Genomic DNA, 17,720 nt, shown 5'->3' on the forward strand with positions numbered 1-17,720 from the left:
GAAGCATGTGCACTAACAGTGGGCCAAATCTCAAGGATTCTTTACAAGTAGCAACACTACATTTGCTGTGAATTTCTTCTTCTGGAAGGGCCATTTCACAGCCTTTGTCTCTATACTATTTATTTGAGCTGCCTTTATGTTCAAACATAACCACTTGATTCTCATTCTCTAAATACAATGCAATCTCCCTCTCTGTCCATTAGATCTAAAGCTTGTTATTCTTCAGTATATTTATCTATCCTTCTCTAGATGTCAGCTACACCCCTTCTTCCTATTCTGAGAGGATTATCCCCCAGCTCCCAGGTGACCTCAGCCTCTATACAGCCATTCTCTGCCTTACTCTACTGGCTGTCATGAGGTTGTTTTCCTGAGTAGGTGCAGCTACATCATAGTACTTAAGAGTAATAACATAGGATAAAGAAATCATATATCAGTGAAGTCTTCAACACAAAGAGTATCCTGTCCTTTTTACATTTCTTTGTATAAGTATCAGCCATAGAATTGGCCAGGGGAGAGAGGTACATTGGCAGAATTCCAGAGCATAGAATTCACTAACAGACACATTTCTAGCCAATCAGAGTGCGTAAATTGATGCCCACATAAGCCCGATGCCCATGTAGAAAAAACATGATGCCCACGTAGTAGCTGCCTACCAAATGCACCTCTTGCTGTTTTGACCCCTTAACCAGCGATGCAAATACAGGAGATGAAGCAAGCAGATACACCAACACCAAATACACCAAATACACCAAATACACCAAATACACCAAATACACCAAATACACCAGATACACCAGATACACCAGATACACCAGATACGCCAGATAGAGATGGAGGCAGGCGCTTTAGCAGACACTTTAAATGCTGTAAATGCAAACAACACAGCAGACGACGTAGCAGACAACGCAGAGGCCCTACAAATCAGTCAATTTCCGGACGATGTCCTTCCGCCTGAAGGGACTTACGAGTCTCGCGAAGCTCTCTTTGCTGCTGCGAATGCCTGGGCAAAACCTCGAGGTTATGCATTCACAACTGGAAAGTCTAAAAAGACTAAAAATGGCCGGACAAAAGTTGTTGTTGCTTGCGATCGAACTCGAAGGCCGCCAAACCCTTTAGCTACGCGAAAACGCCGAACTTCAAGTCGAGTAACTAGCTGCAACTTTTCAGTATTAGCCAAAGAATCGGCACATGATGGTAGCTGGACTCTAGTTCACCGGCCAGGCAGTGAATACGCCCAGCATAATCATCCGCCAAGTGAAGACCCATCTGCACATCCCGCACATCGCGCTCTCCAAAAGAAGGACTTAACTATGATTTCGGACTTAGTAGCAGCTGGAGTTGCCCCTCGAAGCATCAGGACGTATCTCTATAATACGACGGATACGCTTGCAACACCAAAAGACATTCAAAACCAAATTGCAACTGCGAAACGAGATTTATGCCAAAAGGATAGCAGCATACAAGCCTCATCAACCAACTCAGCAAAGAAGGCTTCAGGTGCGAGGTCCAGGTCAATTCGGAAACCCATTTAACAACTCTTTTCTTTCACATCCCGATTCCATAGCATATCTACAAGAAAACCCGGATGCCTTGTTACTTGATTGTACATACAAGACAAATCAGTATGCTATGCCGCTTCTCGATATGATTGGAGTCGATTCCTCCCAAAAATGGTTTTGCATCGCATTCGCATTCCTTTCAGGAGAGACGGGGGATGATTGTTTATGGGCATTACAACACCTCAAGTCTCTATACCAACAAGAGCTTCCTTCTGTTGTTTTTACGGATCGATGTCAGGCAATCATGAATGCTGTTCCAGTATATTTCCCTTCTGCTGCTGCCTTGCTTTGCCTTTGGCATGCTAATAAGGCAGTTGTCCAACACTGCCAACCAGCTTTTGGGCTCAAGCGCAATGAGTCACCCGACAGTCCAGAGACCAAAGCATGGGAGAGGTTTTATGGATGCTGGCACTCCATAATCGCATCGCCAGACGAAGAAACGTATAAGACTTGTGTTGAAGACTTTCGGTGTCAGTACGCCTCACAATACCCTCAAGAGGTTGGGTATGTCTTGACATACTGGCTCAACCCACACAAGGGACGGCTTGTAAAAGCATGGGTGGACAAGTACTTGCATTTTGGTAATACCGCTACTTCAAGGGTTGAAGGAATCCACTGGCTGATCAAATCACACTTGTGAACGTCAAGATTTGATCTTTTCGATGCTTGGAAAGCTATTAAGCAAAGCCCCTAAAAGCTTGCACCTGGTCTTTCACTTCTTCTCTTGGTCTACCGTGTGTCCACACTCTTCAGCTACTCCAAGAGACAAGCCAGAATCTTTCCCTTGAGTATTTCCATCCTCATTTGCATCTAAAACGAAATCAACTTCAGCAACAGCCTATATTAGAGGCATGGAAGTGCCCAACTTTCAAAATACCTACTCAGCCGGCCACAAGTACGAAGCGTGAGCCGTCTAGATTTGAGAAAGTTGAGCCTACGAAAAGGAAAGCTTCGAAATTTAGCATGTGTCATCACGTTAGCCATATAATGACTTCGAAGGCATACCCTCTTAGGTTTTCAGAGCTATTAAATATATAATTTTCACTGCATTGTTTGACTCCATCTGCTGTATCTGCTGTATCTGCTGTATCTGCTGTATCTGCTGTATCTACATCGCTAGTAAGGGCTCAAAACACTGCTGAGATACACTAAAAAATTGATTATGTTAGCCAAAAAACAGGGGGGGGAGCGAAAATAGAAATGGGGGAGCGGATGTAGGCGTCGCCGTAAGCTAGTGACTTGATTAGGTAATCCAAAAAACAAGGGAGCGCATATAGGATGTCATCAAGATTGATTTTGGATGGTTTTTTACAAGTATTTTGTCTATGGGCCTTTTTCTTAAATTTTTGAGCATCATACTAAGACGTTTACTTAAAACCATAAAATCGATCAGCATGGTCAATCAAGGTTGCTGCCCTATTATCCTAGGGTCTATTTACAGCGCTCTATTCCATTAAGGTTTTCTATCCCATATGTCAGACCAACCACAATCAAGGTTGCGTTGACCATCAAATACACCATTCTTGCCAAGGTCTCATAATCAAGACAGCATTTAAAAAAGACATGAGCAATTAGATTAGTAGAAAAAGGAGAGGGCTTCCCCAATATATACACTCTTCTCTTAATTGACTTCCCTACTTGCCATTCAGCGAGCCCCAGCTGAAAGACAATCAAGTTCCGGACTCTGTGGTGGGGAAGAGCAGAAGCAAAGCCAGCCAGCAGAAGCTGACCTGTAGATACTAGTTAGCGGCAGGGTTCTTCGGCCATCTGGATGGGATAGATTTGCGACGAGCCCCTCATGTACCCACTGGTACTTACTGCCACATCGGCGGTCTTGCTTACCTCCGGCCATTTCGCCAACGACGAATTTGTATGCATGTATCTTTATCGTGAGGCTTTATCCCCCCCCCCCCTATGAGACTTCCAGGCCGGGGCCAGCCTATGGCGTCTTCGTTATTTCCCGAGCACGTCATTCGGAATCTAGGCAAGCCAGTTCCCATTTTTTTCCCTGGTAGCCATTAGTTAGGAAAAGAAAAATCCCTAGCTTAGAATAAGGCTATGTCTCAAGGGGGAAGACGTTGACAAGACCACAAGTATCTTTTTGTGCATGTCCTTTACAAAAGATACAATCAAGACAGGTGCACTAGAAGTGTTAAGTAGAAAGCTGTAGGATTTCTGTGGCGGAAAGTGGAAATATGTCTAAGGCCTTCCTAAACGGGCGACAGAACGGGACTTCCGCATAGGTAATGATCAGTTTTATCGAGAAGTCCTAAGTCCTAGAAAAACGAGGCGACTTTTTGTGATCATCAAGTTGGGGTTTTTCACGGGAGAAGAAAAGAAACTAGGGAGCATGCAATACAATCAAGGCGCCTTATGGCTTACAGCTCTTGCTGTATTTGGTGTGGTGTCCTACCTTTTATCGTCTGCAGTTCGCCCCGGTGCTATGTACGGAGAGAAAAAAAATAGGAAGGAAATCCAACAGTGAAAAATCCGACCGGAAACTACTTCGTCGTCGGCAATCTTGCTTGGCTCTTGCCTTTCTCCTCATTCCTATACGAGGTAATTGGCCGATTGGTGTGGCGTGCAACTGCATCAACTGCATCAACAACGGAACTTATTGTCCTTTGCTTTTTGTCTTTGCTTCTTGCTCTGTTAGATTTAGATCAAAAACTCTGGGTCTGGCAGATTTAAAATTGCCTGAAGCAAGCAAGCCAAAGGAAGCTATGGGCACCCAGATATGCTCTGTGCTATGAGATAGACTCATACTATGTATACAATACGCATGGGCACTTACTCTCTGTACAAGCACCCGTCAAACATATGAGCTCATTCTTTTTATTTCCTCATATATAATAGTTCTTGTTCTTTAGCTGCTCTAGAATACCAATCTATCTATCTAGTTTTCGCTGTATTTCCCCCAGGACTCAGTTACGTGCTTTCTGCTTTCTCTCTTGTGTCACTTGTTATTAGCTAGCACTCCCTAGATGGGCTGGCCTCTCGTCTAACGGACTTCCGGTTGCATAACACACGGTCAATAAAATGACTGAGACTCTGTAACTTTGTAGAGAACCCCCCAGGTCAAACCCCCATCACGCCAGCTCCTAGCCCGCCACTTCCCTCGCCTTCCCCTCCCTTAGTTCAACGCTAAGTTGTGCATATAAGCTACGGAGTCCCAGGCTTGTGCTGGGGTGGAGGGTGTTGAATTCCTGGTCGTTCTTCGTTCCTCTTATAAACCAAGCTTCTCGAGCCCCGTGGGATATAGAAATAGCGAGTTTAGTCTTCTTTCTTCCTCCTCTTTCTCTCTCTTTTGTTGCATCTTTTTTCGTCCCTTTCCATAGTCCAACCGACTTCCTCCCTCTCCCCATACCAACATCCAACATCCAACATCACAATGGCTACTCCTGCTCCTCACGGCGGCATTCTCAAGGACCTTTTTGCCCGCGATGCCCCCCGCCATGACAGCCTCGCTGCCGAAGCTGAGACGCTCCCGGCGCTGGTGTTGTCAGAGCGTCACCTGTGCGATCTGGAACTGATCATGAACGGTGGCTTTTCTCCCCTTGAGGGTGAGTTTGTACATAGACCTTAGCATGCCGAGTCTCTAACTAACGCTTGAATTTGATGGACAGGTTTCATGACCGAAGCCGACTTCAACGGGTAAGTCCTAGCTCATCTCAACGCTACCATCAACGGACAAACAGATATCTCCCCCAATGATTGGCTCATGCTTGGACGAATGCTAACCTCGCCGTCTACCCCATAGAGTTGTCGCAGAAAACCGCCTTGCCAGCGGTGTTCTTTTCTCTATGCCCATTACCCTTGATGCCAACAAGGAAACTATTGAGTCTCTCGGCATCAAAGCCGGCTCTCGTATCGTGCTGCGCGACTTTCGCGACGATGCCAACCTGGCTATTATGACCGTAGACGATATCTATAAGCCTGATAAGTAAGTCTCCCATTCTCGCTCGCTCGCTCGCCAACCCTTTTTTTTTTTTTTTGCTTTGCGTCATCGGCGTTGCAATCGTAGGTCTTGCGCCATATCTTAGATTGTAATCCTACGATGGCATCATCAAGCAACTAAATTAGGAAGGAATCCAACCCTACTTCTGTTTACTAATCGGTCCATTAGGGTCAATGAAGCTATTAAGGTTTTTGGCAGTGACGACGACACTCATCCTGGTGTGAAGCACCTTTTCGATGTTTCCCAGGAATTCTACGTAGGTGGCAAGGTCGAGGCCATCAACCGTCCCGCCCACTATGACTTTTTGGATCTGCGCTGTATGTATACGTTTATTCTCCTAGCCCGACCTATGTCTCGTGCTAACTTTGTTGCTTCTCTCTCACCTGATAGACACCCCCGCCGAGCTACGCTCACACTTTGAGAAGCTTGGCTGGCAACGTGTGGTGGCATTCCAGACGCGAAACCCAATGCACCGTGCTCATCGTGAGCTGACTGTTCGCGCCGCACGCTCGCAGCAGGCCAACGTGCTGATCCATCCGGTTGTTGGTTTGACCAAGCCCGGCGATATCGACCACTTTACACGAGTCCGTGTATACAAAGCTCTACTACCCCGGTACCCCAACGGCATGGCCACTCTGGCTCTGCTTCCCCTGGCAATGCGCATGGGAGGGCCCCGTGAGGCCATTTGGCACGCCATTATTCGCAAGAACCATGGTTGCACACACTTCATTGTCGGCCGTGACCACGCCGGCCCTGGTAAGAACAAGAACGGCAAGGACCACTACGGCCCGTACGATGCCCAGGAAGCCGTCAAACAATACGCTGAGGAGCTGGGCATTCAGATGGTCGAGTTCCAGGCTATGATCTATCTTCCTGATTCGGACGAGTACAAGCCTGTCGACCAGATTGCCGAGGGCACCCGCACTGCCAACATCTCGGGCACAGAGCTGCGCAACCGCCTCCGCACCGGGAAGGAAATCCCAGAGTGGTTCTCATACCCCGAAGTCGTCAAGGTTCTACGCGAGGAAAACCCGCTACCTTCAGCAAAGGGCTTCACTATTCTGCTCTCTGGCTACCAAAACTCCGGCAAGGACTCTATTGCCCGTGCCCTGCAGGTAACACTCATGCAGGGTGGTGGCCGTCCAGTTTCCATGTTGCTTGGTGATACAGTGCGCCACGAGCTGTCGGCCGAGCTAGGCTTTAGCCGCGAGGACCGCGACAAGAACATTTCACGCATCGCATTCGTAGCGTCGGAGCTAAGCAAGGCTGGTGCTGCTGTTATCGCGACGCCCATTGCACCATTTGATGAGGCACGCGAGCAGGCACGCCAGCAGGTTGAAAAGAATGGTGGCCTGTTCTTCCTAGTACATGTGGCCACGCCGCTGGAGTACTGCGAAAAGACAGATCGCCGTGGTATCTACAAGCGGGCGCGCGCTGGCGAGATCAAGGGCTTTACCGGTGTTGACGACCCATATGAGGTCCCCAAGAAGGCTGACCTGGTGGTGGACTGTTCCAAGCAAACGACGCGGGCTGTCGTACACCAGATCATCCTGATGCTGGAAAGCCGTGGCCTTCTAGACCGTGTATAGAAAAGGAGCTACGTGGTATATCGGACAGGATGTCTCAAAAAGCAACAAGACAAATAGTTTTTTTACGTTACAAATTAATGCAGCATGATACCAGTTTGCGGAACTATCCGAGATAGTGCAATGACAGTCGGCAATAGAGGACAATCTCAATAAGTGATGGCCAGCGTAGGGGCAAGTGCTACTACTATGCCGTTTTGTATCGCCATGCAATGGGTGAAGAAGCATCGAGGGCAGCAATCATGGCATGGTTTATGGAGATGTTTTGTGGAAGGACGAGATACGAGATTATTGCAGCCCGAAATAAAATAACAATATTGTTTCAGCCAGACGTTTTAGTGCGAGTGGTTGAGTATACGGGACGACAAGAAGAGGTTGTGCAAAATTTTGTGCATATTTGCACAACTAAATATACACATCAGGTATGCACAGCTTGTCACACTGTTCACACGTAGCTCGTACATAGTTATCCATATCCACATCTCAGCCCCGTCTTTATCATATTTTCGTAGATTTTAATTGGCTCTCCTATCCCCCCCCCCCCCGCAAGTAACATACAGCAATAAACAGCACAAGGTACAAAAATACAAAGACCTTATGCACTAACCAACCTCCCCTCATGACAAGGGCCTTAGGCAGCGCCGTTCGTAAACATACAATGTATTATTAGGACAAGTACGTATACAATGTGTACGATATATGTACACGTACCGCATGTGTAGAGTCCTAGATACTTGTTCTCCTCATCTTCCCTTGCTTTCTATACCATACCAACGATGCCGTGCCATGTCGTGCTGTGCTACTATAACGAGACTATAGACGGCCGGATGACCCGCCCGACCAATGGAAGGGAACATGAAATCAAAAAAAAAAAAAAAAAAAAAAAAAAAAAACGAGTTTGCTGCATCAGAAAGCGGAATGGGCGGTGGGTGAGCACGTGGTGCCGTTGATATAGCATCAGTACATGTAGTATTTTATCCAAGTCCAAGTACATAGTACACCACCACACGTACATTTACATGGGTAGAGAAAACTTTGTCTTGGTTGAGCAGCCCTTGCCTTGTCTCTAGGGATGAAAGGGATTGGCCAGCATAAGGATTTTTGGTTGGGCAGCGAGACAGAAAATGGCAAGGCAAAGATGGAGTTGGACCGGCAGAGTGTCATGGCGGCTACTAGAATTGAACAGAGTAGAGTGGGGAAACGTAACCGGAGACCATGATGATGAGGTACATATGTTTTACGGCCTTAAATATATACAAGCCTGCAGCATAATTTTTCTATGGAGATTGAATAATAGAAGCGCAGATGACACTAACCTCAGGATTCGCTACTTGCTTGCTCTCCCACTTAAATGCTTAGAGGAGCTGCTCAGACAGCAAAAAGGCATGACCTATTGAGATGGTCAACGTTACCACTAAACTAGACTCTTTCAACTCGTAGTACAAGTATGTCGCACTGTCGTAGAATAATTAGGAAGCTATGGATGGATATACCACGCCATGGAAGCTGCTTGATAAAGTAATCGCTTTTGATGCATACACATCTAGTGCCATTGCTGTAGCGGCCTCGTACATGGATAAATGAGGAGTGGAGCGATATCATAAACCCTAGACCCTTATTCACGTGAACTATTTTTCCTGTCAAGAAGCCTAGATTCTTTAGCGGCCTTCAGTTTTAGCAATAACCTTAGGATCAAGACAAAACCCTGACAATATGACCTCGTTGTTGCCCATTATTCGAGACATAAAGGATAGAATTCGCACAAAAAGAAACAAAAGCCCTAATTCGAGTTATGTGGGATATCATGAACCCGTAGAGGAAAGAAGACCTTAGAATTCTGCGACACAAAAGCCCCTATGCGCCTTTGTCTCCCCTCAAAGTTGTTAGGAAAGGACCCCTTGGCATGTGTAAAAACCAGTAATAAAAGATGTCTTGTTCTTGTCTGCCTATTTTGCTTTAGTGCGAAGTCAAGTTAGGCTCTAATTTCCATCACCGCTTCTTTTTAGTTAGGTAGGCCACTTGTTCTGTCTTGTCCTTTTCCTTTTCCCTTGCTCTTTCTTGTTCTCCTTGGCTTGTCTGCCTGTCTGCGCCGTACCGTGTATCGCATGGTACACATCTTTGCCTGTAATTTTTGTGCACATGCAGTATACACTGTATAGTGTGCACTGCAGCTTGCGGCTTGCAGACAAACCATGCCACTGCAATCTCTAGCTTTGTTCCTATTGCCATAGTCTCGTCGCTTGTCGACGCTACTTACATTGATTTGGCCAGCCAAACGCTTCCATCTATCTTGGACGACCAAGACCAAGACCAAGACAAAGCCATAAACCATAGGACCAGCATATATGTTTTTTGCGCCTTAGGAAGTCCCGGCCAACACACACACATGACTATATAGACCTAACAAGGTTGACGGACGACTTGACGTGTGCCCTTGTTGGTGTGATTCCTTGTTTTCTCTCGTTTGCTAAGCCATTCATTCGCTCTCTGCTTGTCCTTGGCTCTGCTCAACTCTAGCTATTCAATCATTTTTCTAGCACTCAACTTTCATTCTTGCTCTAATATACTTTCGTCTCTCTATTCCCGCCTATTGTCTGCACCAAAAGTCCAGGTCCTGTTCTGATCCCATCCTGATCCTTGCGCTTCTTCTTCCCCTCCTGCATGCATGCATGCTTTGTTTGTTTGCTGGCAGCTTTTCTCTTTTTCTTCTTTTTTTTTCCCACTTCCTCCATTTTCTTCACCTTCCCTTTCGTTCTCCTCTTTTAACATTGGTTGTTATGATAATTTTCTTCTCAGCTTCTCTCTATAGCTGGTTCTGAAGTTGTCATTTCTTGCTAGCCTTGGTTTGGGCTACCATATTTTATTTTATTTATTTTTCCCATCCTATTTCGCTTTCCTAATTCTTTCACAGCTTCTTTCATCTTTCTTTGCATTGTTCGTTGCTTAACCCTTTTTTTTTTCCTATCAGACTGCTCATCATATATTGCTTTGCTTGACTAGTTCCCTCCTCTCTTGGAGTAACTTGCCAAGTCCCAAGACTTTTACGAAAAAAAAAACACAAGTTATCATCAACCTCCCTTTGACTTTGTCGCCCAGCCTTTGACGACTCATCCTCCCTCAAGCTTGCTTACCTTGTTGTATCTGATATTCAGCAAAGACACAGTACCCCTTTGGAGTTATAGCTTAGTGCTCCTTGGATAGCTATCTATCCATCCATTCTACTACGGCAGCTTTAACCCTCTCAAACCCAATCTACATCTTGGACGGAAGGAAAAAAAACTAAATAAGCAAGTCACAAATTTCCTGCGACCGCGCTGCTTCTATCCCCTCTACTTCCTTTTCTCCATTGTAAGCCACCAAACGGAACGTGAACCGCCTCGACTTCGTTTCAAAGACGACACCGCCGCCGCCTGAATAGTTCAATATCACGTCTGCTCTAATTTTCTCTTTACTTACCTTTGGCTACTTTCTACGCATCGTATGATCTTACCGCCCGCAAAACAAACGTCGCCATGTCATCCAAAAGTGAAGTAGTTGATGGTGCTGCTACCGCCGTTGATACCGATACTGATATCACTGCCACGTCACCAAAACCTAAAGATGAAAAGCGAGAATCCTCGCGGGATAAGGACAAGGAAAAAGAAAAGTCCAAACGATCTCGTCCAGATATGGAACGCAGCAAGTCGCACCGGGAACGGGATTCTAAAAAGGATCGTGACAGAGAAAGAGACCGCCGCTCTCCGAAATCTACCACCTCCTCGTTCATTTTTTCTTCTTCCTCTAAACTCCGCCCTACTGACAGCGAAACCAGCCGCTCGTCTGTTCGCCGCGCCCACAGCCACCACCAACACAGATCCAAGACGGAGGAAAAGTCAGCAGTCAGTGAGATGAAGTCTGACATCAGCAGATTCCTAGGGCTCAGTCTTGGCGGTGGCTCCGACCGTGGCTCTATCCCCTTCAGTAAAAGCCACAACAAGGAATCCTCTGGAAGTCGCGAAGAAGGGTCATCTTCTCAAGCTCGTAAGAGCAGTGGGAGTGGTGTCCCAGGGGCCATTAAAGCTAATGGCGACCCTTTGACTCCTGATGCTACTGATCTGGGATCTTCATCTACACGCAAAAAGCGCAGCAGCCACCACCGTTCTAAATCGGCCGACTCTGTCCCAGGCGGCCGTCGTTCCTCCACAAAATCACACGGCGATGGTCGTCCGCCTAGCCCCCCTGAAACTGACGTGACGTCCCCTAAGCCATCTTCGTCTCTGCGTCCATCACGCAGTCATCGAATTGCCAGTAGTGAAGCCGATACCATTACTGATGATCGCCCCAAGTCTCGTGTGTCTGAGCTTTCGCGGGCCGAGTCTAAGTTAAGTCGACGCAGAAGCTCTGGCTCTTCTAGACTATCCTCACATTCGACCGCTGTTCCCAGAGGATCGAGCTCTCGTGACACGTTACGAGTCAAAGAATCTGACCGCCTTTCTCGTTCCGGGTCCAAAAGTAGCAAGCTAAGCACTTCCCATAGTGTCAGCCGCCGCCGCAGTGTCAGCGGCAGTAAGAAAAAGTCTGAGTATGAAGACCGTCACCATCGCCACAGTGGTAGCCGCCGTACTTCGTCGCCTGAAAGCGCTCAAGACTCGTCACCAAAGACGCCAACCCAACCCCAAATTTCAGGCTTTGTTGGAAGCCAAATCGTCGAAGGTGAGAAGAGTCCCGCGCCCAGAACAAAACCACAATCATCCCAATGGTCACCAGTTGCATTGTCAGACACCAGCTCCCCAAGTGTCGCATTGTCCCCAACTATACGGGGTGCTGGCTTGACCACAGGATCGCCTCCTGTTATTGTGTCCGCCCCTTTCCCTGATCCTCACACTGATACTACACAACTGTCCCGTTCATTGTCACTGCAATCACATCCCTTATCACCAACCCCCCCGGGCTTTAATGCTTCTGCCCCTCCACCGCCACCCATGCTGAGTATCCAAGAAATTCCTCGAGTCGATTATTTGATGCAACACGGCGGTCTGCCGCATGCCGTATCTAAGCAATTCCTTTCGGTTCTATCTCAAAACCGTGTCAAACGAACTGCTAAGAATGTCCCTGCGCTGACGGGCGCCGAGTCTTTTTTCACGCCATTTTTTAATCTCCTCGACCAATATAACGCCGTTATTGCTAAGCACGGTTCAATTGCTGTGGCTACAGGCCACCGCTCTGTGGCGCGCAGATTGTTGGACCGCCTGGAGCATGTATTCTCCCGTGAATTGCCTTCTGAGGGGTGTTCCTGTGTTGTGTGCGAGCGGTCAGAAGCTCCACATTGCGGATTGAACTGGGGTGAAGTGCTGGAGCAAGTTAGTGGTCGGGGCGATCTACCATCATGGCCGCCCTTTGACATGGGATCTCTGGGTATCAAGGCTGTGGGCAGTCATATTGACCCTACTGCGCCCCCGCGACCTTCATCTCCCATAAACCTGGACCCTGATCTTAACGAAGAGTTCCGTGAGCACTACTTGCGGCAGACACAGAAAGTGCGGCAGTCTGTGGATCGATGGATGACCAAGTGTGCCGATGCACCAGCACCTCCACCTACAGATGTAGACGACGAGACGCTTACCTTCGCAATCCTGACCAACCTGAGCTCTGAAGACAAGCCTTACTTTAATGCTTTACTTACAGGCTCCAAGGAGCTGCAGCCAGCTCTTAGAGCCCCTACGCCTCTGCGTAAGAATCGTACAGAATTCGTAGTTAACATTGGTACTGCGTTGCAACGTCTCTACAACTTGACTACTCCGCCTCGTGATGCGGAAACCGCGCTGTACCTCCTCAAGCACCATGAGACACATGACCTGCTGACGACAATTGCGGCCATCAACTCATCAGAGTGGGAGATTCTCACATCGGGCCGCTTTGATGGGTTCTTGTGGTCTGGGGCTGATAACGGTGATTTGTCTCCTGGGGAGTTTCCAATAAGCCCGGACCGTGCCGATGGTGCCAACTCACGAATGAGCATTGGCGGGTCTCGGTCAGTCACGCCTTCGCAACGTCCATACTCGCGGTCGGCAACTGCCACGCCTGCTTCGTTTGTGTCGAATAGCACGGCTGGCGGCACCAACAAACACGCTGTATCAGTAGACGAGGAGGCTGAAATCGCTGCCCTCAACGAGCTTGAGCTGGAGATCTTCAATGGCATGGAGGCTTTGGAGAACGCGTTTGAGACATTGCATTTGCACGCTCAAACCGTCCGGAACTCTCTTCGACAACGGTCAGCTGGACTAACTCAGTCTCTAAAATCACGTAAGCGCCCTGAAGTGCTTTTGGGATCGGGCAATAGCCTTGCATCCAATTATGAGCGGCCAGCCTGGGCCCAGGGCACAGAAGGAGAGGACAGCGATGATGACTGGGCCGATGATTGTGACATGATTGCGCCAGATGATTCAGCTAGCAATGTGGCAAGCAACCGGCGACACCAGCACAAGCGACGACAGGAAAGACGGACACCAGCTCCGATTGAGGAAGAGGACGAAGATTACTAAAAGGGGTTGGCATCTTTTTTCACCTTCTCCTGCTATCTTCCTTTCCCTAATCTACGTGGATCTACCAACGAGACCATGGCCACCTGTGATGCCAAAATCCAACCACTCGACCCTCTCCTATTCTTTTCTGCTTCTTATTTGTCCTTTTTTTCCTATTTTATATTTGACGAAGTCATGATTTGATTTGTTTTGCTTTGTTTTGCTTTGATTTTAGTTGGTTTGATTTTTGCTGTTCTCTAGATAGCACTTCGCTACTCTAGAGGTGAGGGGGTAGAAAGAGAAGACCGGGCGAGAGAGGAAAGAAAAATGACCTCCCTCCCCTCCCAAAAAAAGCGCGTTGGTTGTTCGGGTGGTCACTGCTATTGCTTTTTAGCAAGTAGCAAAGGCAGCGCGACATCATTTTGGCATAATTGAGGCAGTATATTCTTTGCATCCTTGATATTTGTTTACGCTATTAGTTATGGTCGTCACCGCCATCATTATGTGATAGTGAATGCCGTTAATGTGTGAGTACAAGAGGAGGCATTCATTGAATGCTACATAGTTGTTGATTGCAGATAGGGGTCAATGCAGTTATAAACATATCTATAATGGTACAGTAATGGATGGATAAGGGAAGGCTTTAGGACTCGATACAGATTGATTTAGATTGTTGAGGCCCAATGGAATGGAACTAAGGAGAAAGGTAGCCGGCCTTGAATGCCATGGAGCCGGTTCTCACGGGACTTGTGTTATATAAATGATGTGAAAGATGGGTAGAAATAAGACAAGACGAATTTCACACACACTTGCTCCAACTTGTCCACCTTCATATTTTTCATCCCGCTCTTCCCTATCTCCATCCTCTTTGCCCAACCATCTGATGGCCTTGACGAGCTCACCAATGATATTATAATACTGGATGGTTTAATCCTTAATTATTCCTGGGAAGACGATTGACTGGCGTACGGAGGATAATGCTTCATAACGCCCGAGTCACTCACTTCTTTGAAACTCTGGAACTTCCAGCGCATATTTCAACTGATCAAATTTGCAAGCGCGGCCTGGCCTGTCTTTATTCTAATTGTTGTATTGCGGCTTTCCTTACGCCATAGTGGCCTTTTGATTGTTAGCATAGGACTCCTATTTTATCGACAGTTCCTCCTTGATCATACTCAGCATATATCTATCTATATGTGGACTTGCGAGAACGACTACCGGTCGTGACCATGGACATAGATGCAGGTACATACTGCTTGGTGGCTAGCTATACTTTTTCGGATTTGTTTGCTGTGCCACTCCTAGGAACAGAGGTTGACTAAAAAGAAATTTGGCTTTCGTGATCATCCAAAGTTGGAAGGCCCAGTGTATCACTTTCACTTACTGTGACATCAGCTCTTATTTATAGATCTATCTCTTTTTTATTGATAATCTCCATGTCAGACTTTGCACGAAGACATCTCGCTAGAGACCATGAGTAGCAGTATGGAGACAGCAAATGCTGCAAGACCACAGAGCAGTAGTTCAAGAATACCAGGAAAAGGTGACGGCAGCAAGTGGGTGAGGAGAGAAAAGCTATTGAGTAACACTCAAACTCTGCATAGAAAAGGGCCTGTGCAAGAACGAATTGAAGAGCACGGAATCATAGTATTGACTTCAATAAAAATCATTAGCTTGGTTGATAGGGAGGGTTGTTGCGCATGTCATGAAGGTGATAGATAGTCTTGCCTTTGGTTGCACGAAATAGATGGGAGCCGATATTGAAACGTTGAATAGGACTTACAAGGGCAAAGTAGCAGGCTCCTGCTACACAGCGCCTCCATGGGCTCTAAAATTGTGTCCTTACATTAGTCTAGCTCAAGAGAAGTATTATTGCCGTCGTTCAGCTGTGTGAATATATTAACCACCAGCGGTTACGTAATCTCCATTGTGAAATTCCACAAGAGCATTAAGCCATTCAGCGTAGAAAGACTAAGCCTAGTTGTAGAGAAACTCCTCCATATTGCTGCCTGAAATTAGAACTTCAAGGGTATCCGTTGATAAACAACCCTAGTACAACCCTACCCCTGTCTTGTACTATGCTTTGTACTGCCCCCTCCTCCTAGCCCCTATGGCTTTATTATTATTGTTTTATTTCCCCTCTCAATAGACAGTGCTTAGAGGCTAGAGCTAATGCTTGGGCGAGAGAAGAGCGCCTAGACGGAAATATCAAAGCTGAAGTAAAGCGTCCCCTCCTCTCTCCTCCAAAAGCCAAGCGAAGCATAGGCTATTGAAGTTCTTTGTGTCCTATTCCTTTTTTATAAGAAAAAAATCTTGGTAAAGAAGAAGCCAAGGCTAGAGAGTAGGCTGTTCTTTTATATCTGATTACTCAGCCTTTCTCAACTGCCATAGCTATCTTCTCTCTGCTTGGTCCTCTGTTACCCTTACTGTGATTCTATTAACCCACATCCCGTTTTATCTATCTCAAACAACACATACACACATACACACATACACACACACACACGCACGCACGCACGCACACACGCACACATGGCCAACGACGAGCACGACGGCGCTTCGGTGCAGGAGCAGCTGATTGAAGCATGCCGACGGAACAATACGGAGCTGCTGGAAGAGCTGCTGGAAGCAGCGGGTAGCGACGAAGAGATCTCGCGCTTGCTAAATACCACGACGACGGTGATGGGGGACTATCTATACCATGTGGCTGCGGCTCAGGGTCACTGTGCGTTCTTTTTCTCTCTCTTTCCACTGGCACCGCCACTAGAACATCATACCCGATATATCGATATTGATCCATATACTAACATCTCAAACTCTTCTTTCATAGATGACATTATCGACATGCTTCTCGACCAGCCCGCCTTCGAATGTGACCCGGTTAACCGAGCAGGCAATACCCCGCTGCACACCGCAATCCAATGGCTCAACAGCGAACCGGCAGCACAGAGGCCCTTTGGCAATGCACTGATTAAGATGATGCTGGAGGCTGGAAGCAACTGGCGTTTGCGCACTAAAGCTGGGCTCGCGGCTGAACAGCTGGTTGACCCGTCAAACTCTGAATTGCGTGAGATTATTCGCGAGCATGAGTACGCTGAGATGAACCAGGGTGACTTTGTTGATGTGGATAGCGGTGCGACAGCGGCGGAGACCAAGGTGGAGACAGAAAGTAGGAATGTCTCAAATGGCCACAGCGTCAAGCCGCCGCCTGTGCCGGGCAAGGCAGCACCATCGCTGCCTATGGAGGGCGGCGATGACGGCGAGTTTAGTGGTAGTGATGAGGAGGAACGTGCCGAGTGGCTGCGTAGAAAGGGACGCCGGTAGCACAGAGGGAGAAACAGGCTTGCTAAGTCTTGGTGCTGTCGACTTAGTGTCGGCCGTGTATCTATCATAGAGATTTTGTTCCAGTCGCTTGTCTCTTGCTGTATGTTGTTTATTTATTTCTTCGGCTTTCTTTTCTGACTATATTAGAGTGACAAATAGTGGCTGGCTGGCCTTGCATATAAGATAGAGAGAAGAGGGCAAGACTCGCTGATAAAAGTGCACTAGCAAAAAACATCTACAAAAACACGCAAAGAGGGCAAACACTTAAAGTCGAGAAATAAAAGGAAATATAGGGCCAAATATATCACGAAAACAGACACAGGATAACTTAGCAAGCAGACATAAGTAACGAGAAGATAAAAGGAACAAGAAACAGGAAAAGAAAACGCCCAAAAATAGACAAAGATGCAACATCGTGCTAGCCACAAAAGGGGACAAGCCAAATAAGACGAAGGACAAGGAGCTAGGCAAGACGGAGAGAGGAAGGTGTGTCAGTCCATCTAGTCCGAGTCCAGTCCAGTCTGGGAAGGTATAGGAGAAGGGAGGTACGGTTCTGAGAGAGCATATAGGTATGATGAGAATGCAACACAATGCAACGCAACACAACTGCTTTGGGGCTAGAATTAGCCATGAAAAGCCGGCCATAGACAACCATTGTCACCCATGAATCAGGGATCGTAAAACAGGCACACAAGTCGAAGAAAATAACAAAAAGATTCCTCAAAGTTGACTTGACCTGGCTTCGTCTCACTCCCGATTCTCTGTCACTCTTCACCATACTCTTCCCTCCTGT

General features: G+C 47.2%; 4 protein-coding genes across 4 annotated transcripts; all 4 read left to right on the plus strand.

Moving 5' to 3' along the window:
• Positions 1–830: 830 nt before the first annotated feature.
• On the plus strand, positions 831–1,532 carry HOO65_060688 (PKS-NRPS hybrid synthetase; the record flags this gene model as incomplete). Its single annotated transcript, XM_071001202.1, has 1 exon — positions 831–1,532. The coding sequence occupies one exon, from the start codon at positions 831–833 to the stop codon at positions 1,530–1,532; it is 702 nt and encodes a 233-aa protein (XP_070858038.1).
• Positions 1,533–4,950: 3,418 nt separating this feature from the next.
• Positions 4,951–7,106, plus strand: HOO65_060689 (Sulfate adenylyltransferase; the record flags this gene model as incomplete). Its single annotated transcript, XM_071003744.1, has 5 exons — positions 4,951–5,122; positions 5,186–5,213; positions 5,320–5,502; positions 5,686–5,834; positions 5,908–7,106. 5 exons carry the CDS (start codon positions 4,951–4,953, stop codon positions 7,104–7,106), a joined length of 1,731 nt encoding a protein of 576 aa, XP_070858039.1.
• A 3,509-nt stretch (positions 7,107–10,615) lies between these two features.
• HOO65_060690 (uncharacterized protein) lies at positions 10,616–13,624 on the plus strand (the record flags this gene model as incomplete). Its single annotated transcript, XM_071001203.1, has 1 exon — positions 10,616–13,624. One exon carries the CDS (start codon positions 10,616–10,618, stop codon positions 13,622–13,624), a length of 3,009 nt encoding a protein of 1,002 aa, XP_070858040.1.
• Positions 13,625–16,135: 2,511 nt separating this feature from the next.
• Positions 16,136–16,927, plus strand: HOO65_060691 (Ankyrin repeat-containing protein; the record flags this gene model as incomplete). The annotated part of the gene is made up of 1 exon (XM_071001204.1): positions 16,136–16,927. One exon carries the CDS (start codon positions 16,136–16,138, stop codon positions 16,925–16,927), a length of 792 nt encoding a protein of 263 aa, XP_070858041.1.
• Positions 16,928–17,720: the final 793 nt, after the last annotated feature.

The sequence above is a fragment of the Ceratocystis lukuohia genome, assembly GCF_044167205.1.
Source record: "Ceratocystis lukuohia strain C4212 chromosome Unknown Supercontig6_pilon, whole genome shotgun sequence".
Taxonomy (NCBI): domain Eukaryota; kingdom Fungi; phylum Ascomycota; class Sordariomycetes; order Microascales; family Ceratocystidaceae; genus Ceratocystis; species Ceratocystis lukuohia.